We start from the raw sequence: 20,798 nt of genomic DNA on the forward strand, positions 1-20,798 counted from the left end.
CATCATAAGGACCCTTCTAGATATCCTGCTTCACCACTGAGGGCAGTCATTTTTTGTGTTTTTTTTGTGGGGGGAGGGGTTTTTGCACCATCATCACTAACTAATATTAATGTCGTCCTTTGAACAAACATGTATTCTCCATGTGCCAAGTGAGCTGAGGTCTACAAAGGAGGAGGGAATTTACAAGCGTCTTTGATAAAGTTTGGAGCTGTACGCCTGGGCATGGGCCCTTACCGCTAGCAGGGATAGGGAGTCCAAACCACAATTAAAGGGGTATTACGGCCTGAACAGATTAATATTAAAGGAGTTGTCCGACATTAGCTTAACAAAAATATTTGAGTTTATCTGTGCTGTATTGTCATATAAATCACACCTACATTGTTATTTTTTGTTTTCTAACTTTTGTTCCTCTTGAATTATCCCTTTATTCTCTGCAGCTTCTTGTTTACATTCAGATCCAGCAAACATGACCACTTCCTGTGCTGAACCTCAGTCAGAGCTGTCACCGCCAGCCCTCAGTGTCCAGCCCCACCCCAGTGTCCAGCCTCGCCCTCTGCCCGCCCCCTGCACGCACATTCCCTGTCAGTATTCTTCCCCAGCACCTGACCTGGTATCACTACAGCATTGCAAATAACAGCCCCACATCGGGCTCTGCACCGCACACATATGGCTCTGTACCGCACACGCACACATATGGCTCTGTACCGCACACATATGGCTCTGCACCGCACACGCACACATATGGCTCTGCACACATATGGCTCTGCACACATATGGCTCTGCACCGCACACGCACACATATGGCTCTGCACCGCACACGCACACATATGGCCCCCCCCCCCATAGGGAACACATGTAGGGAGTACATACTCACCCGTCCTCGGTCCCCACTGCTCCTGCACGTTCGCCAGCTGTCTGTGCTCTGGACATATCAGCACAGTAGTGACGTCACCACTGTGCTGAAGAGAGCACAGACAGCGGGAGGGACAGTGATGAGAAGCAGCGCTGCGCTGCTTCTCATCAGCACTTTCAAATGTACCGGTATCTGTGATGCCGGTACATTTGAATGTGTGATCCTGAGCAGGGGACCCGGTGCTGGCGCTGACACCACGGCAGCCGCCGCCAGGCCCCTCCCCCAGGTCACGGACCCCACAGCAGTGCAGGTGGAGGTTACTGGAGAGTAAAAAAGGTGCGGGGGAATGTGTGGGAGGGTGCAGGCAAGGGGGCGGGGCTCATCGCACTGTACAGCCCAGCAGGGAGGCGACATGCTGTTCCACATTTGCATGTCAACATGGCCCTGCCCATGTTGACATGAAATGACCGGAAGCAGCAAAATCGCGGCAGGAGCGGTCACATGACCACTCTGAGCCGGGGGAGAGGGGCTGACAGCAGGGCAGGTAAGTGGTCTCTATCTACTTACCTGCCCCAATGTAGCCCAATAGGGAAATAAAAAACTAAGTCAAAGAAGCCGGATAACCCCTTTAACTGTTGGACTGCTGGCACTTGGGCCCCCCCGATTCTCCACAACTAGAAGTTTGATGGAGTTCCAAGTTTCGCCTGAGCTTGGACATTTGTGGGAAGCTGCAGCCTCCTATAATCTGGACCTTGGGAAAAGAAGAAAAAAAAGGAACATACATCGATCTACCAGCCATCACTAAATAATAATAGGGGATAACTTATTTAGGATGCAATGCAATTCGGACGTGTCACACGGCTGTGTATGAAAGCGGCCTTAGTGCAGTCCAGTTTCCTTGGACCCATATACACCGTTTGAAAATGTATCCACCCCGCGAGTCTCCGAGCAGGTCTTATTCTCCTCCATTTTCAGTGGCAGAGTCTGACCCACAAGTCTATTAGGATCCATGTAAACTGATGTTACACAAGAAAGCAGAGCCACCGGAGTATTTTTTTTTTTTTCCACAAAGCCGCTTTAAGAAAATGCTGCAGTCTTTTTTTTTTTTTAGTAAAGTTGCTCTGGTTTCGCAGTAGTTTTTTGTCCTCATCTTTTTCCTATATCTTCCATTTTAGAGAATCACCATGTTACTTCTTTTAACCTCTTCTGAGTTTTCAAGCCCTGAAGTGGTTGAAAGTCACACAAGCCGGAATATGTTCACGGTAATGCTGTTTTGACATTGCTGTGCATTATGTCCAATTTTTTTTTAAATTGCTTTTTCAGAAGTATTCCAGAAGAAAACTAAATGAAAAAGACACTGTGTGCATACAGCCAGGCACTTCAGAGCGCCATTGTTTTTTTTAAAGGGAGCCTGTCACCAGATTTGATGACTATAAGCTGCGGCCACCACCAGTGGGCTCTTATGTGCATGTTAGAATGCTGTATATAAGAGCCCAGGCCGCTGTGTAGAACATAAAAATCACTTTATAATACTCACCTGAGGGACGGTGCAGTGCAGACTGGTCAGATGGGCGTCTCCGTTCTCCGGTACCGGCGCCTCCTCTTTTGGCCATCTTTGTCCTCCTTCTGAAGCCTGGGTACATGACGCGTCCTACATCATCGACACGAGCCAGCATTGAGATCCTGTGCAGGCGCACTTTGATCTGTTCTGAGCAGGGCAGACAGGCCTAAGCCACACGGCATGAAAATCGGTGCGAGTGGAGTGTGATATATAAGAAAAGAAAAGAAAAGAAAAGAAAAGAAAAGGAAAGAAAAGAAAAGAAAAAAGAAAAGGAAAGAAAGAAAAAAAAAAATCGCAATCCACTCGGACCAATATTAGCCTTTGTGTCAGCGCACATGAGCGCTTATTTTCCCAGCCCTAATCGGACCGACAAAACAGTCGCAACATGCTGAGATTGTAATGCGATCCAGGTTTCTCTCGCACCCATTCAAGTCTATGGGACGGGAGAAAAAAAAGAGAATTTTGTTTACTTACCGTAAATTCTTTTTCTTATAGTTCCGTATTGGGAGACCCAGACATTGGGTGTATAGCTTCTGCCTCCGGGGGACACACAAAGTACTACACTCAAAAGTGTAGCTCCTCCCTCTGAGCTTATACACCCCCTGGAGAAACCAGATCTAGCCAGTTTAGTGCAAAAGCTGAAGGAGAATAGCCACCCACAAGTAAAAACAGAGCAAGAACCGGAACAACCGGAGACTCTGTCCACGACAACAGCCGGTGATAACACGCGGAACAAGAAAATGCCAACAGGCAACAGGGAGGGAGCTGGGTCTCCCAATACGGAACTATAAGAAAAAGAATTTACGGTAAGTAAACAAAGAAGGGAATTTTGTTTACTTACCGTAAATTCCTTTTCTTCTAGCTCCAATTGGGAGACCCAGACAATTGGGTGTATAGCTATGCCTCCGGAGGCCACACAAAGTATTACACTAAAAGTGTAAAGCCCCTCCCCTTCTGCCTATACACCCCCCGTGCTCACGGGCTCCTCAGTTTTGGTGCAAAAGCAAGAAGGAGGAAAAAATTATAATTGGTTTAAAGTAACTTCAATCCGAAGAAATATCGGAGAACTGAAACCATTCAACATGAACAACATGTGTACACAAAAAACAGGGGCGGGTGCTGGGTCTCCCAATTGGAGCTAGAAGAAAAGGAATTTACGGTAAGTAAACAAAATTCCCTTCTTCTTTGTCGCTCCATTGGGAGACCCAGACAATTGGGACGTCCAAAAGCAGTCCCTGGGTGGGTATATAATACCTCATAATAGAGCCGTAACCGGCTCCGTCCTACAGGTGGGCAACCGCCGCCTGAAGGACTAGCCTACCTAGGCTGGCCTCTGCCGAAGCATAGGTATGCACCTGATAGTGTTTCGTAAAAGTGTGCAGGCTCGACCAGGTAGCCGCCTGACACACCTGCTGAGCCGTAGCCTGGTGCCGCAAAGCCCAGGACGCTCCCACAGCCCTGGTAGAATGGGCCTTCAGCCCAGAGGGAACCGGAAGCCCGGAGGAACGATAAGCCTCGAGAATTGGTTCCTTGATCCACCGAGCCAGGGTTGACTTGGAAGCTTGTGTCCCTTTACGCTGGCCAGCGACAAGGACAAAGAGTGCATCCGAGCGGCGCAGGGGCGCCGTACGAGAAATGTAGAATCTGAGTGCTCTCACCAGATCCAACAAGTGCAAATCCTTTTCACATTGGTGAACTGGATGAGGACAAAAAGAGGGTAAGGAGATATCCTGATTGAGATGAAAGGGGGATACCACCTTAGGGAGAAATTCCGGAACCGGACGCAGCACCACCTTGTCCTGGTGAAACACCAGGAAGGGGGCTTTGCATGACAGCGCTGCTAGCTCAGACACTCTCCGAAGCGAAGTGACTGCTACTAGGAAAACCACTTTCTGCGAAAGGCGTGAGAGAGAGATATCCCTCATTGGCTCGAACGGTGGTTTCTGAAGAACCATCAGCACCCTGTTCAGATCCCAGGGTTCTAACGGACGCTTGTAAGGAGGTACGATGTGACAAACCCCCTGCAGGAACGTGCGAACCTGTGGAAGTCTGGCTAGGCGCTTCTGAAAAAAGACAGAGAGCGCAGAGACTTGTCCCTTAAGGGAGCCTAGTGACAAACCCTTTTCTAATCCGGATTGAAGGAAGGACAGAAAAGTGGGCAAGGTAAACGGCCAGGGAGAAACACCCTGAGCAGAGCACCACGACAGGAATATTTTCCACGTCCTGTGGTAGATCTTGGCGGACGTTGGTTTCCTAGCCTGTCTCATGGTGGCAATGACCTCTTGAGATAATCCTGAAGACGCTAGGATCCAGGACTCAATGGCCACACAGTCAGGTTCAGGGCCGCAGAATTCAGATGGAAAAACGGCCCTTGAGACAGCAAGTCTGGTCGGTCTGGTAGTACCCACGGTTGACCGACCGTGAGATGCCACAGATCCGGGTACTACGACCTCCTCGGCCAGTCTGGAGCGACGAGGATGGCGCGGCGGCAGTCGGCCCTGATCTTGCGTAACACTCTGGGCAACAGTGCCAGAGGAGGAAACACATAAGGGAGTTGAAACTGCGACCAATCCTGAACTAAGGCGTCTGCCGCCAGAGCTCTGTGATCTTGAGACCGTGCCATGAACGTCGGGACCTTGTTGTTGTGCCGGGACGCCATTAGGTCGACATCCGGCATGCCCCAGCGGCAACAGATCTCCTGAAACACGTCCGGGTGAAGGGACCATTCCCCTGCATCCATGCCCTGGCGACTGAGAAAGTCTGCTTCCCAGTTGTCTACGCCCGGGATGTGAACTGCGGATATGGTCGAGGCTGTGGCTTCCACCCACAGCAGAATCCGCCGAACTTCCTGGAAGGCTTGCCGACTGCGTGTCCCGCCTTGGTGGTTGATGTATGCCACCGCTGTGGAGTTGTCCGACTGAATTCGGATCTGCCTTCCTTCCAGCCACTGCTGGAAGGCTAGTAGGGCAAAATACACTGCCCTTATCTCCAGAACATTGATCTGAAGGGAGGACTCTGTCTGAGTCCAAGTCCCCTGAGCCCTGTGGTGGAGAAAGACCGCTCCCCACCCTGACAGGCTCGCGTCCGTCGTGACCACAGCCCAGGATGGGGGCAGGAAGGATTTCCCCTCCGACAGAGAAGTGGGAAGAAGCCACCACTGAAGGGAAGCTTTGGCTGCCCGAGAAAGGGAGACGTTCCTGTCGAGGGATGTCGACTTCCTGTCCCATTTGCGGAGAATGTCCCATTGAAGTGGGCGCAGATGAAACTGCGCAAAAGGAACTGCCTCCATTGCTGCCACCATCTTCCCTAGGAAGTGCATGAGGCGCCTCAGGGGGTGTGACTGACCATGAAGGAGAGATTGCACCCCTGTTTGTAGTGAACGCTGTTTGGTCAGCGGAAGCTTCACTATCGCTGAGAGAGTATGAAACTCCATGCCAAGATATGTCAGTGATTGGGCCGGTGTCAGATTTGACTTTGGAAAATTGATGATCCACCCGAAACTCTGGAGAGTTTCCAGAGCAATGTTCAGGCTGTGTTGGCATGCCACTTGAGAGGGTGCCTTGACAAGCAGATCGTCTAAGTAAGGGATCACCGAGTGTCCCTGAGAGTGCAGAACTGCTACTACTGTTGCCATGACCTTGGTGAAGACCCGTGGGGCTGTTGCCAGGCCAAAAGGTAGTGCCACGAACTGAAGGTGTTCGTCCCCTATGGCGAAGCGCAGGAAGCGCTGATGCTCTGGTGCAATCGGAACGTGGAGATAAGCATCTTTGATGTCTATTGATGCCAGGAAATCTCCTTGGGACATTGAGGCGATGACGGAGCGTAGCGATTCCATCCGGAACCGCCTGGTTTTCACATGCTTGTTGAGCAGCTTTAGGTCCAGAACGGGACGGAAGGATCCGTCCTTTTTTGGCACCACGAACAAGTTGGAGTAAAAACCGTGACCCCGTTGCTGAAGAGGAACCGGGATCACCACTCCTTCCTCCTTCAGGGTGCCCACCGCCTGCATAAGAGCCTCGGCTCTGTCGGGGGGTGGAGATGTTCTGAAGAAACGAGTCGGAGGACGAGAGTTGAACTCTATCCTGTAACCGTGAGATAGAATGTCTCTCACCCATCGGTCTTTTACTTGTGGCAGCCAGGCGTCGCAAAAGCGGGAGAGCCTGCCACCGACCGAGGATGCGGTTTGAGGAGGCCGAAAGTCATGCGGAGGCCGCTTTGGGAGCGGTTCCTCCGGCGGTCTTCTTAGGACGTGACTTAGACCGCCATGCATCGGAGTTCCTCTGATCTTTCTGAGGCCTTTTGGACGAGGAAAATTGAGATCTGCCCGCGGTCCGAAAGGACCGAAACCTCGATTGTACCTTCCGTGGTTGAGGTCTGTTTGGTTTGGACTGGGGTAAGGATGAATCCTTTCCCTTGGATTGTTTAATGATTTCATCCAATCGCTCACCAAACAAGCGGTCGCCAGCCAATGGCAAACCGGTTAAGAACTTTTTGGAAGCAGAGTCTGCCTTCCATTCACGTAGCCACATGGCCCTGCGGAGTACCACCGAGTTGGCGGATGCCACCGCCGTACGGCTCGCAGAGTCCAGGATAGCATTAATGGCGTAGGACGCAAACGCCGACGCCTGATTGGTTAAGGACACCACTTGCGGGGCAGATGTACGTGTTACTGCATTAATCTGCGCCTGACAAGCTGAGATAGCTTGGAGTGCCCATACGGCAGCGAATGCTGGGGCAAAAGACGCGCCTATAGCTTCATAGATGGATTTCAACCATAGTTCCATCTGTCTGTCAGTGGCATCTTTGAGTGAAGCCCCATCTTCCACTGCAACTATGGATCTAGCCGCCAGTCTGGAGATTGGAGGATCCACCTTAGGACACTGAGTCCAGCCCTTGACAACCTCGGGGGGGAAGGGATAACGTGTGTCCTTAAGACGCTTGGAAAAACGCTTGTCTGGACAGTCTCGGTTTTTCTGGATTGCCTCTCTGAAGTCAGAGTGATCCAGAAACATATTTAATGTACGCTTTGGAAACCTGAAACGGAATTTCTCCTGAGAAGCAGACTCCTCAACTGTAGGAGCTGGGGGAGAAATATCCAACACCTGATTGATGGTCGCTATAAGGTCATTCACTACTGCGTCACCTTCAGGCGTATCTAGGTTGAGAGCGGCTTCAGGATCAGAATCCTGATCTGATACCTCCGCTTCATCCTCCAGAGAGTCCCCCTGCAGGGACCCTGAACAGTGTGATGAGGTGGAGGGATTTTCCCAGCGACCCCGCTTGGTCGGCCTGGGACTGCGGTCCGTGTCAGAGACCTCACCCCGGGACCCATGGGTCACCCCAGGGGCAATTTGCTGTTCCAATTGAGGGGGACCCGGGGTCAAGGATTGGATAGAGCCCGGGGCCTGAATCACCGGTCTGGACTGCAATGCTTCCAGTATTTTAGCAGACCATTTATCCATAGTCTCAGAAAGTTTGTCAGCAAAGGCTGCAAACTCCGTCCCTGTCACCTGGACAGTGGTAGCAGGTGGATCCACCTGGGCCACCAGTCGCAGAGGCTCCGGCTGAGTAAGTGCCACAGGGGCCGAGCATTGCACACAATGAGGGTCAGTGGAACCTGCCGGTAGTACAGCTGTACATGAGGTACAAGTTGCAAAGTACGCCTGTGCTTTGGCACCCTTGCTTTTTGCAGATGACATGTTGTCTCCTCTGAGAACAACCAGGAGGGTATATAGCCAAAAATCAACAGAGCGACCGTACAGTGCAATGTATAGCCTATAAGCCTATATATATATATATATATATATATACACACACACTTCGGTACTCAGTGGGGCCAGCACCACAGGTGCTGCTTACCGACCGCTCAAAGCAGTTGTGTGGTCACCGGATTCCCTGCCTGGGTCTCCCTGTGTTGTCTCTCCTCTCCAGCGTCTGAATCGCTGACAGGAATGGCTGCCGGCGTTCTGTGGGGAGGAGATCGTGGGCGTGCCCAAGAAAAGTGCGGGAATCCAGTGCCCCACTGTACTGAGTGAGGAGGGAGGAGGATACTAATGTATGCTCCAGCCCTCCGCTGACGATCCGTGCAGCGTCCCGCCCCTTCCCTGACTGGCAGGCCTGTGGGCGGGAATAAACGACACTAGGCCGCAGAAGCCGGGGACTAAAGTATAAGCGCGGCCGGCAATAAGCGCGGCCGCGCGGTAGTGCCCCGGCGCACAAACACACCCAGCAGTGCTGGAAAGTGTCTGGCACAAGCGCTCCATGTCCGGCGCACTAACCCACCCAGCCGTGCTGGAAAGTGTCTGGCACAAGCGCTCCATGTCCGGCGCACTAACACACCCAGCAGTGCTGGAAAGTGTCTGGCCCAGGCGCTGCATGTCTGGCGCACTAACACACCCAGCCGTGCTGGAAAGTGTCTGGCACAAGCACTCCATGCGCGGTCCCCACGGGGACACAGAGTACCTCATAGTAGCAGGGCCTTGTCCCTGACGATACTCAGCTCCTATCCTGCAGATTCCCAGGGGCTGCGGAGGGAGCACGGTCTCATGTGCCTGGAGACCGATCCTGGATCCCACTTCACCCAGAGCCCTAAGGGATGGGGAAGGAAAACAGCATGTGGCTCCTGCCTGTGTACCCGCAATGGGTACCTCAACCTTAACAACACCGCCGACAAAGTGGGGTGAGAAGGGAGCATGCTGGGGGCCCTGTTATGGACCCTCTTTTCTTCCATCCGACCTGGTCAGCAGCTGCTGCCGACCAAGCTGTGGAGCTATGCGTGGATGTCTGCCTCCTTCGCACAAAGCATAAAAACTGAGGAGCCCGTGAGCACGGGGGGTGTATAGGCAGAAGGGGAGGGGCTTTACACTTTTAGTGTAATACTTTGTGTGGCCTCCGGAGGCATAGCTATACACCCAATTGTCTGGGTCTCCCAATGGAGCGACAAAGAAATTCTCTTTTTCTTTATCATTCCTATGGGAGACCCAGACATTGGGACGTCTCAAAGAAGTCCATGGGTGGGAATAAACAGAAAAACTGAGAAGTAGGCGGAGCCTAACTTCACAAGTGGGCGACAGCCGCCTGAAGGATGCGTCTGCCCAAGCTCGCATCTGCCGAAGCATGAGTACGCACTTGGTAGTGCTTTGAAAAGGTATGCAGGCTAGTCCAAGTGGCAGCCTGACAGACCTGCTGAGCCGTAGCCTGGTGCCTGAAAGCCCAAGAGGCACCGACAGCTCTGGTCAAGTGTGCCTTGATCCCCGGCGGGGGGAGGCACCTGAGAACCCAGGTAGGCATCCGAAATGGTGGACCTAATCCACGGGCTAAGGTCGGCTTAGAAGCAGAGAGGCCCTTGCGCCGACCTGTGGTTAGCACAAAAAGAGGTGCACCGCCTAAGGACAGCGGAGCGAGACACATAGATCCGGAGCGCCCGCACCAGATCCAGAGTATGCAACGCTTTTTCAAAGCGATGAACAGGAGCCGGACAAAAGGAAAGTAGGGTAATGTCCTGGTTAAGGTGGAAAGGAGAAACCACCTTAGGGAGAAAGTCCGGAGTCGGACGGAGAACCACCTTGTCTGATGAAAACCAAAAAAGGTGACTCCGAAGAGAGCGCAGCTAAATCAGATACTCTCCTGAGGGAAGTTATGGCCACTAGAAAGACCACTTTCTGTGAAAGACGAAACAAAGAAACCTCCCTAAGAGGTTCAAAGGGGGGTTTCTGCAAAGCCGTGAGAACCAAATTGAGGTCCCAGGGATCCAAGGGCCGCCGATAAGGTGGAATGATGTGAGACGCACCTTGCATGAAGGTGCGGACCTGAGCCAGCCGGGGGCGATACGCCGTTGGAACAGCACTGATAGAGCCGAGACTTGTCCCTTGAGAGAGTTGAGGGACAGTCCCAGCTGCAGACCGGACTGTAGAAAAGACAGAAGGGTCGGCAAGGAAAAAGGCCAAGGAGAATGGCCAGAAGAGCGACACCAGGACAGGAAAATTTTCCAAGTCCTGTGATAGATCTTGGCAGAGGAAGACTTACGGGCCCGAGTCATCGTGGAGATGACTTCAGGTGGGATACCAGAAGCCGTCAAGATCCAGGACTCAAGAGCCACGCCGTCAATCTGAGAGCCGCAGAATTCTGGCGGAAAAACGGACCTTGTGAGAGAAGGTCTGGACGGTCCGGAAGATGCCACGGCACCTCTACGGACAGATGGAGCAGGTCTGGGTACCAAGCTCGCCTGGGCCAGTCCGGGGCAATGAGAATGACTCGACGGCCCTCCATTCTGATCTTGCGCAGAACTCTGGGCAATAGAGCTAGAGGGGGAAACACGTAGGACAGACGAAACTGGGACCAGTCTTGAACCAGAGTGTCCGCGGCGAAGGCCTGAGGATCGTGGGAGCGAGCCACGTAAACCGGAACCTTGTTGTTGTGACGGGATGCCATTAGGTCCACTTCCGGAGTGCCCCACTTGCGGCAGATTGACTGAAACACTGCCGGGTGCAGGGACCACTCGCCACGGTCCACGGTTTGACGGCTGAGATAATCTGCTTCCCAGTTTTCCACGCCTGGGATGCGGACTGCGGATATGGTGGACTTGGAGTCCTCCGTCCATTGAAGAATGCGTTGGACCTCCAACATTGCCAGGCGGCTGCGTGTCCCGCCTTGGTGATTGATGTAGGCAACCGCTGTCGCGTTGTCTGACTGGACTCGGATGTGCTTGCCCGCCAACAGGTGGTGAAAGGCTAGGAGAGCTAGAAGCACAACTCTGGTTTCCAGCACATTGATCGAGAGGGCTGACTCGGACGGAGTCCAAGTGCCCTGCGCTCGGTGGTGGAGACATACCGCTCCCCAGCCGGATAGACTGGTATCCGTGGTGAGAATCACCCAAGACGGAGTCAGGAAGGAGCGCCCCTGAGACAGAGAGAGAGGCCGAAGCCACCACTGAAGAGAGCTCCTGGTCTGTGGCGACAGAGCCACTAACCTGTGCAAGGAGGAAGCCCGCTTGTCCCAACAGCGGAGAATGTCCAGCTGCAGAGAACGCAGATGGAACTGGGCAAAGGGAACAGCCTCCATTGACGCCACCATCTGACCCAGCACCTGCATCAGGTGCCTGATGGAATAACGGCGGGGCCTCAGCAGAGAGCGCACCGCCAGTTGGAGGGACTGCTGTTTGACTAAGGGCAACTTCACAAGTGCCGGCAGAGTCTCGAACTGCATCCCTAGGTACGTGAGACACTGAGTCAGAGTCAGAGTGGATTTGGGAAGATTGACAATCCACCCGAATTGGGCTAGAGTGGCAAGAGTGAGCGAGACACTCCGCTGACAGTCTGCGCTGTATGAAGCCTTGACTAGAAGGTCGTCCAGGTAAGGAATCACTGCCAACCCCTGTAGGTGCAGAACCGCAACCACTGCTGCCATGACCTTGGTGAATACTCGAGGGGCCGTGGCTAACCCGAAGGGGAGAGCCACGAATTGGAAATGTTCCTCTCCGATTGCAAAACGTAGCCAACGCTGGTGTGAAACTGCAATTGGCACATGCAGATAGGCATCTCTGATGTCGATGGATGCCAGGAAATCCCCTTGGGTCATTGATGCAATGACTGACCGCAGGGACTCCATGCGAAAATGCCGCACTTGAACATGCTTGTTGAGAAGCTTGAGATCCAGGATGGGTCGGAAGGAACCGTCTTTTTTGGAGACTAGGAAGAGATTTGAGTAGAAACCTCTGAACCGTTCCCGGGCGGGAACCGGTACAATTACTCCGTTGGCCTGCAGGGATGCCACGGCCTGAGAGAAGGCGGCGGCCTTGGAGCAGGGGGGAGTTGACAGAAAAAATCTGTTTGGCGGGCTGGAAGAGAATTCTATCCTGTAGCCGTGGGAGATGATATCCCGCACCCACTGATTGGAGACGTGTTGAAACCACACGTCGCCAAAGTGGGAGAGCCTGCCACCGACTAAGGACGTTCCTGGCGCGGACAGATAGTCAAGAGGAGGCTGCCTTAGTGGCAGCAGCACCTGCGGTCTTCTGTGGACGCGCCTTTGTGCGCCATTTGGATTCTTGGTCCTTGGCTGAGTTAGTGGACGAGGCAGAGGGCTTAGAGGACGACCAGTTGGAGGAACGAAAGGAACGAAACCTCGACTGGGTCCTACCCTGGACAGGTTTCCGGGTTTTGGTTTGTGGCATGGAAGTACTCTTCCCGCCAGTAGCTTCCTTAATTTCATCCAGTTGTTCACCGAATAGCCTGGACCCAGCAAAAGGGAGCCCAGCAAGGTACTTCTTTGAAGAAGCATCTGCCTTCCACTCTTGAAGCCACAAGATCCTGCGGATAGCGAGGGAATTAGCCGAAGCCACCGCAGTGCGGTGAGAAGCCTCCAGCATGGCAGACATGGCATAGGATGAAAAAGCTGAAGCCTGAGCAGTTAAGGGAACCATTTCGGGCATAGATTCCCTGGCGAGGGAATGCATCTCCTCTAGAGAAGCAGAGACTGCTTTGAGAGCCCACACTGCTGCAAAAGATGGGGAGAACGAGGCCCCTGCCGCCTCATATACAGATTTGGCCAGAAGGTCAACCTGACGGTCAGTGGAATCCTTAAGAGAGGTGCCATCAGCCACTGATACCACGGTCCGGGCTGAGAGTCTAGACACCGGGGGGGGTCTACCTTTGGTGAATGAGCCCACTCCTTAACCACCTCAGGTGGAAAGGGAAAACTGTCATCAGAACCACGCTTCGGGAAGCGTTTGTCAGGACAGGCCCTAGGCTTGGTCACAGCGGCCTGAAAACTGGAGTGGTTAAAGAACACACTCTTTGTCCTCTTAGGCAAGGTAAACTGGTGCTTTTCTGCCAGAGAGGGAGGTTCCTCTGATACTGGCGGATTGAGGTCCAGTACAGAATTAATGGACGCAATCAAATCACTAACATCTGAGTCACTTTCGGACAGAGCAATGGGGCACATGGAGGTAGCATCCGAGCCCCCTGTAAGGGCATCCTCCTCGTCCCGCGAGTCAGCCTCTGAAACAGAGCCGCGGGACGAGGAAGGGGAGGGAGCCCTACGTCTCCTCTTAGGAGGACGGGGCCTGGGACCAGATGAAGAATCCTCTGTGAGCTCCGCTGAGAGAGCCCTAGCAGCAGAGTCACCCTGTGAAGGGGGCTGATGCATGTTCAGCAAAGTCCGGGACAGCTGTCCCATGGAGTCTGCAAAAGATTGGGTGATAGACCTAGATAAGGATTCTACCCAAGCCGGGGGTTCAGCCACAGGAGCCGGAGCAGCCGGAGAGACCCCTGGGGGTACGATTCCAGGCTGAGGCATCGTCGGGTTAGAACAGGCAGCACAATGGGGATTGGTGCTCTGTTCAGGCAGTAGGAGCTTACATGCAGTGCATATTGAATACAGCTTTGGAGCCTTGCTCCTCGTGTGAGACATGCTGCTGAAGTGGGGGCTCTGCCAGAGTGACCCCCAGAGAGTATATACAGAGGCCCACAACCAGAGGTTGTGGCTTACCAGACCGCTGGAGCGGTGTTGTGTGCCCTCCAGATCCCAAAGTCCGGACCCCCAAGCACCTCAGCAGGGATGCTGCAGCCAGTGATGATCGCAGAGAAAAACGCTGATAAAATGGCGCCAGAGCGAGGAGAGGGGGCGGAACCAACTCTGAGAGCGGGATCTGGAGGGCCAAATAGACTTACAGGGGAGGAGACATGTACTCCGTGAGGAGTGTCTCTTCCCTGTGCAAAACAGCCGCTGGGCGGAGCCGCACTGTCCCTCTGCATGAATGACATGCGAGGGCAGAGAAACCGAAAGTAGGCCTCCGGCAAAGCCGGGGCCTAAATTTGAGCGGTGCGGCCGGCACGCAGGCACCATCGGCGCGGTTCTCAGGCGACAGCCAGAGAACCGGCCGGAAATGTCAGAAAACTCACTCAGCACACTCTCCCACCATAATAAAGTACAGGGACCCCCCGAATATAAACGTCTCAGGTACTTAGCTTGCTGAGACGCAGGGCCAGGTCCCTGGGGATGAGTGCTCCGTCCAGCAGGATCCTGAAGGGCTGCGGATGGAGACCGGTCTCCTGCAAAGCATGGAGAACCGTGCTGGCTCCCACTTCAAGCCAGAGCCCGAGGGATGGTGAAGGAGCGCGGCATGTAAGGCTCCAGCCTTGGAATCAACCTTAACAGCACCGCCGACACAGTGGGGTGAGAAGGGACATGCCGGGGGTCCAGACTTGGACCCGCTTTTCTTCAAACTCTTTCCAAAATTGAAAAATCAGATGAGAATGCATGTGTGGATGTATGCCTCCTGAACACAAAGCAATGAACTGGCTAGATCTGGTTTCTCCAGGGGGTGTATAAGCTCAGAGGGAGGAGCTACACTTTTGAGTGTAGTACTTTGTGTGTCCTCCGGAGGCAGAAGCTATACACCCAATGTCTGGGTCTCCCATAGGAACGATAAAGAAATCGCACTGCACTTGCAGTACACCAGTGTACCGTGAGTGCAGAAAGAGAATGGCAATAGCCGGCAACGGAGGAGAGGGGGAGATAAATCCCCCCCCCTCCCCTCCGCAGCACCGGCTCACCCCCCGCAACTGAGGTCCGCTCTCACGATCGGACATCAGTTGCAGGGGCACTCGCATGACACTCGGCTCTGCTGAACTGCTAGCGTGAGCCCAGTGTCATGTGAGGGGATCGAAGTAATCACTGTGTGGCCCCAACCATAAAAGTACCGTAGTGCGCCTGCGCAAGACCTCATTGCCGGCTAGTGTGTATGACGTAGGAAGCGTCATGTACGCAGGCTTCAGAAGAAGGACGACAAAGATGGCCGAAAGAGGAGGCGCCGGTCCCGGAGACACCCATCCGACCAGTCTGCACCGCACCGCCCCTCAGATAAGTATTATAAAGTGATTTTTATGTTGTACACAGCGGCCTGGGCTCTTATATACAGTATGTCAGAATACAGTATAGAAGAGTCCAGGGGTGGTAACCGTAGCTTTTAGTCACCAAATCTGATGACATGTTCCCTTTAAATGATACATTATTAAAAATCAAAGGATAAAAAGTAAACAAACCCCATACCCCCGAAAAAAAAAAATCAAATCTAATCAATCTATCTATCACAACTAGCATGACACTTGAGAGAGAAAATCAACCAGATTCTCTTGGATGGTAACAGAGGTATGACTTTAGCCTTATGAAAGATTGCGTGTTAGGCTAGGTTCACATTTCCGTCAATTTGTATCAGTCACAATCCACGGCTCTGGTAAACAACGGAATCTGTTTGGCGGATTCCGTTGTTCCCATATACTTGTATGAGCGGCGGATAGTGACTGATTATGCTGCGTGCGTTGCAATCTCTGCCCGACTAATCAGTCGTGTAATGACTGACCGTCGGGCGTCAGGAACGCAGAGTGTAACGTTTTTTGAGCAGTGGAATCCGTAGGATTTCGCTGCGCATGTTCTCTCTGGCTCCCTGCACACGTAACCGGGGTACACATCGGGTTACTAAGCAAAGCGCTTTGCTTAGTTACCCGATATTTACCCTGCCTACGTGTGCAAGGAACACACACAAATACACACACACGCACGCACAACACCTACCTGTCCCCAGCCATGCAGTCCCAGACACTGACGTCTTCAGCACCATGGCTGCGCTCGGCTCCATCCACCACGCACTGCGCCCCCCGCACACATTCTTGGCGGCTGAGCGATCAGCTGTTCGGCCGGCGGCCGTGAGCGATCAGCTGTTCGGCCGGCGGCCGGCTAATGAGAGCGATCAGCTGATCGTTCTCATTAGCCGGCCGCCGGGAGATCATCTGTTCGCTTTCAAAAGCCGGCCGGCTAATGTGAACGATCAGCTGATCGTTCTCGCTTTTACAACGGAGTCCAACAATAAATTCTAATTCTTGTCATCCGTTGTACAACGCATCAGTCACAAGCGTCAAGCAACGCATGTGACTGATGAAAAACAACGGCAATGTGAACCTAGCCTTACAGAAAACCTGACATCCAGCACCTTACTGAATGGCTACTCTGGTGGTAAACAGGCAAGCAAAGAATTTTGTGAAATAATCAGCAAAATTGTAATTGATTAGGTCCCATTTGATGCATAATCCTGTTGATTAACTGTTGAGCCACAAAACCGCTGAACGATCAGATCAGGAAATACTCGTGGTGAGAAGAACGCTGTATGTGGTGTTGTGGACAGTTAATACGAGTATATAGACTCCCTCTATACACACACCCCAAGAGTAGATACTTACGGCGTCTCCAGCATGACTTTGCACACGCTGGCCATTGTACTCAAGCAATCTGTTGTGTTTTCAATGGGTAAAGTTTTGTTCTGTAAAATGGAGAAAAATAAATATATAAATAAATAAAACATTGAAACTCAACCGTTAAGAGACATAACCCAGAAATATTCAGCCCCATGTCCCACAGACTCACGTCAGACACGAAGCTGGTGGTGGCGTTGCTGAGGGTCTTCAGCATTGGCGTGGCTTCGGCATAGAACAAGGACATCCTGTTCGCCATTTCATTGTTTACTTCATTTTCAATATCTAACTGTAATGAGATGAGTAGCAATGACGGACACAGAAATAAGGCGCCATAACACACTTTTCTATCAAGGGATTACACAGCACAATATTCTATAACATACAGTCGGGGGCGCTGCAGATCATATACTGTCCAAAGCAGAAGAGACATAGGTGAGATGTCCCATACAGGCACAGCTACTGACCATACACCATATGGAGGTAATAAAACACATCAGTAGAATAAATCATCAGCCAACACTTAGTAACTCCTTGCTACCATGGCCACTTTTTATTTCTACATTTTTATAATTTTCCCTCCCCTTTTCAGACCTCAAACTTAAATTTACTTTTCCACCAACATTGCTTTTTTTTTGCGTGATTAATTCTAGTGTTGAATGATTATTAAATAAAATAAATAAATTAATTTCAAGTCAGGGGAAAATGGTGAAAAAAATTCTCAAATTGACCGTATTTTTCAGATTGTAAGACTCACTTTTCCTCCCCAAAATTTGGGAGGAAAATGAGGAGTACGTCTTATAATGAGAATGTAGCTTTCCCGGGAGATGGAGAATGGGCGCCGTACTGGCTGCAGTTGGGGCTTTGTGGAGCAGGGCGGTAAAGGCCTGTGGTGGGGGCTGTGTGGAGCAGGGCGGTGCGGCAGGTGAGATGCTCTGTCGGTGGTGCGAGCTTCAAATAATGGCACCCAAAGTCTGTGCGTGCACTGATGGAACTCTCGGCTCAAGATCACATCTGCGCACGCGACACCTCCGGCCCACTGATCTACCAGCAGTGGACATAAGGAAAATGGCACCTGGAGGTGTCGCATGCGCAGATGAAATCTCGGTTTGTTATTGAGCCAATAACTCAACCTGCTCACGCGCCAACACTGAGTGCCATTTCTTTGAAGCCTGCACCGCCAACATAGCATCTGTGACACCTGCTGCACACCGCACCCACCACAGCACCTACAGCATCGCCCGACTCAAGCACCGCCCCCGTCTCCTGCGACCCCACTCCACTACCCCCCCTCCGGTAAGACACCACCGAAGTAGAAGACTGACCCTATTTTTATTTTACCTTTTTTATCCCTAAATTTGGGGTACGTCTTGACATAAAAAATCCGGTATTCAGCAATCGTTTTTTTGAGTTTCGATTTTTGGCTTCCATTGTGAAGTAAAAATAAACTGTCGCTATTTTCTCAGACCTGTAAATTTAATTTCAATGGGGCTTTTTTTTCTTATGCAGAGATGACTTTTTTTTTATTGGCACCATGTCTGAGTGCAAGCAGTGTTTTGATTGCTTGTTATTGCATTTTTCCGAGGAAGTGCAAAATAGAATTAAATCCCGGAGATATCCCCCCCCCCCCCCATCATCATTATCATGTCTATTGTAAGAGAGTGAACTATGACAATACAGGGCGAGCATTAGGACCCTGCAGAGTCTGCCTGTCTGTCTGAGCGATCAACAGGAAGTAGTTGTGGAGATCCAGGAAATAGAGAGAGGGAGTTTGGTGTCCATGGCAACGGGTTTGTCAGCAGAGCAGGCGAAGCAATATAGACCTTAAAATAAGTTGGTTGTAAGCCCCGGTTGGTGACCAAGAGACTTGTTGGTGAACAGAACCAGTGACAGCATCTGAGGAGAGTGAAGGGAAACAGAAATTGCGGAGACAATACCACATCACTGTGTGATAAGCGATCCAGTTGTGCGGACCTGGGTCCAACTGAAAGAGCGTCTGAGGAGAAGCTGAGGAGATGTTTCCCTCCCTGACAGAGCAAGTGATTGATGTCCAGTAAGGCCGTGAGTGACTGCGATAAGAGAGACGGCGTCCGGTGTCATCCCCATTGGAAGGATTCTGACAAGCCCTGGAAAAGAGTGATCCCCAGACTGCGTCCTGAGGCTACAGAATTAAAGTGCTGGACAGGTGACTCTGGCATTGGCTGATAGCTGCCAAACTTTGTTTCTTTTTGCAATAAGTACTTATTTTTGGCGCCAAAGTTTTATTTTTTTTTATTTTATTTTTATTTTTCTGGACTTGCTGCAGCCCACGCGGAAACACACCGGTGTAAAGTTACATTGGAGTTTAATGGTACCATAGGTTGTGAAATACCCGGGTATCCCTGTGATAAGTGTATAGTCATCATTAATTTAGTGTATTGTATTATTATCTGAGATAAGTTATACTCCGTGCGCCATCTCAGAGGTTCCATCAGACCACCCTCACCTAATTTACATTGTCTTTCCAGTTTGATAAGTTTAACGTGTAGGTAAATTTGTTCCGGGCCCCAAATGTGATTTACATATACTGGGATCTCTGAGATCGGTGCATTGATTTTCGGCTAGCGCTTAGTGTGTGAAATTATTAATGGCAATGTTTTTAAGGGGATTTTGAGCTTATTATATTCTACATTTCACCGTAATTTGATCCCCATTTCAGTAAAATACTGTTGTTCATTTCTGCCTCAGTCTCGGTCTGTGACTCACTGGATCTTAATAGGACCTCTGGTCATTACATTTTTGGCGTAGTCGGCAGGATCCAGTGTTTGTCATGGACGGAGGCGGCGAGGGAAGAAATTATCTCACCGCATCAGCAGCCCCGCTGCTGGGTGCGGATCTTTTGGCAGCCGCGGCGAATGGGGGAGGGCATGTACCGGTAGGAGCTTTACTCCAGCACATGCCGAAATACGACGGGCGTAACATGGCGTTGCAGGATTGGGCGGAGAGGGTCCAGAGTATTCTGCGGATGTGTAATCTGACTCCCGCATTACGAGCAGAACTGGCATTGAATGCACTAGAAGGCGACGCTAGGCGGACGGTGATGGTACAACCTGAGGCTGAGAGAAGTACGTTAGAGAAAATTTTGGTACTGTTAGAGGGGAGTTCTGGGGGCCGGGCCCGTGTGACCCAACTTCGATCATTTTTCTTTAACCGCCCTCAAAAGGAAAGAGAGTCTCTGATGCAGTACTCTAATACGCTACAGGAAACATTGAATGAAGTGCAGCGACTAGACCCAGGGGCCCTGGGAGCGTTCCGGGAGGTAGACCACTTGCTCCGGGACCAATTCATCACTGGGTTAGCTAATAGGCTCCTTCGGGATAAACTGTATGAGGTGGCCCGGGCTACCCCAGAAATATCTTTCTGGCAGATTTACCAGGCCGCGGTGGAAAGGGAGGCAGAGTCCACTCTGGTAGTTCAAGGAGCTGTGGACAGTACACGGCTGGAGGGAGGCGGAATGCAATTGTCAGGAGCGGAAGGACTGGTAGATGTTGTACAAGCTCTGCGTGCTGAGTTGAAGGAGCTAAAGCTGGAAGTGTCTAAAATCAGAGCTGGGTCGTCCCCTACTCCCCTGGAGAGGCCACCAGCTACACCCTCTGGGATGGTGATTTCACCGACAGCCAGACCGCCCTCTTTGAATGACTCAAGCCCCCGTCCACGGGGAGCAGTCACCTGCTGGAGGTGCGGTCGCCGGGGACACATCTCACGATACTGCCGGATGTCCACAGTCCCCGAGACTCCTCCGCCGACGTTAAACTCCCAGCCGCTGCCTTGAGGGGGCAATTCGCAGCGGCCCCCCCCCTCACAAAGCCCCCAACGGAATGAGCAAGATTTGTTTGCATGGAGTCCAGTTTTAGAAGCAGAATTTGAAGGACGGAAGATGAATTGCTTGGTTGATACGGGATCTGAATGTACCATTATGCCTCTAGAAGTTTTCGAGAAATACTTCAGTCAACTAGTGGTTCCCGAAGATGGTCGAATGATAAGACTTACTGCCGCTAACAATGGCCAGCTGACGGTGAAAGGGATCGTGTGGATGAGACTGAAAATGTTTGGTCAAGAGCTGGGTCAGAAAGGGGTAGTGCTGGTGGACCACCCCCCT

At 51.8% G+C, this 20,798-nt stretch overlaps 1 protein-coding gene across 3 annotated transcripts in view; it reads right to left on the reverse strand.

Moving 5' to 3' along the window:
* The window catches only part of CYRIA (CYFIP related Rac1 interactor A), a 139,520-nt gene that overhangs the window by 13,589 nt on the left and 105,133 nt on the right, over nt 1-20,798 (reverse strand). For all 3 annotated transcript variants that reach the window (XM_075341126.1, XM_075341128.1, XM_075341127.1), the window contains 2 exons: nt 16,833-16,949; nt 16,649-16,728 (listed from right to left, as the gene is read on the reverse strand). In XM_075341126.1, coding sequence (XP_075197241.1) covers nt 16,649-16,728; nt 16,833-16,949 — 197 coding nt within the window. The remainder of the gene's footprint in view (nt 1-16,648; nt 16,729-16,832; nt 16,950-20,798) is intronic.

This window comes from Anomaloglossus baeobatrachus, chromosome 3 (genome assembly GCF_048569485.1).
Source record: "Anomaloglossus baeobatrachus isolate aAnoBae1 chromosome 3, aAnoBae1.hap1, whole genome shotgun sequence".
Lineage (NCBI taxonomy): Eukaryota > Metazoa > Chordata > Amphibia > Anura > Aromobatidae > Anomaloglossus > Anomaloglossus baeobatrachus.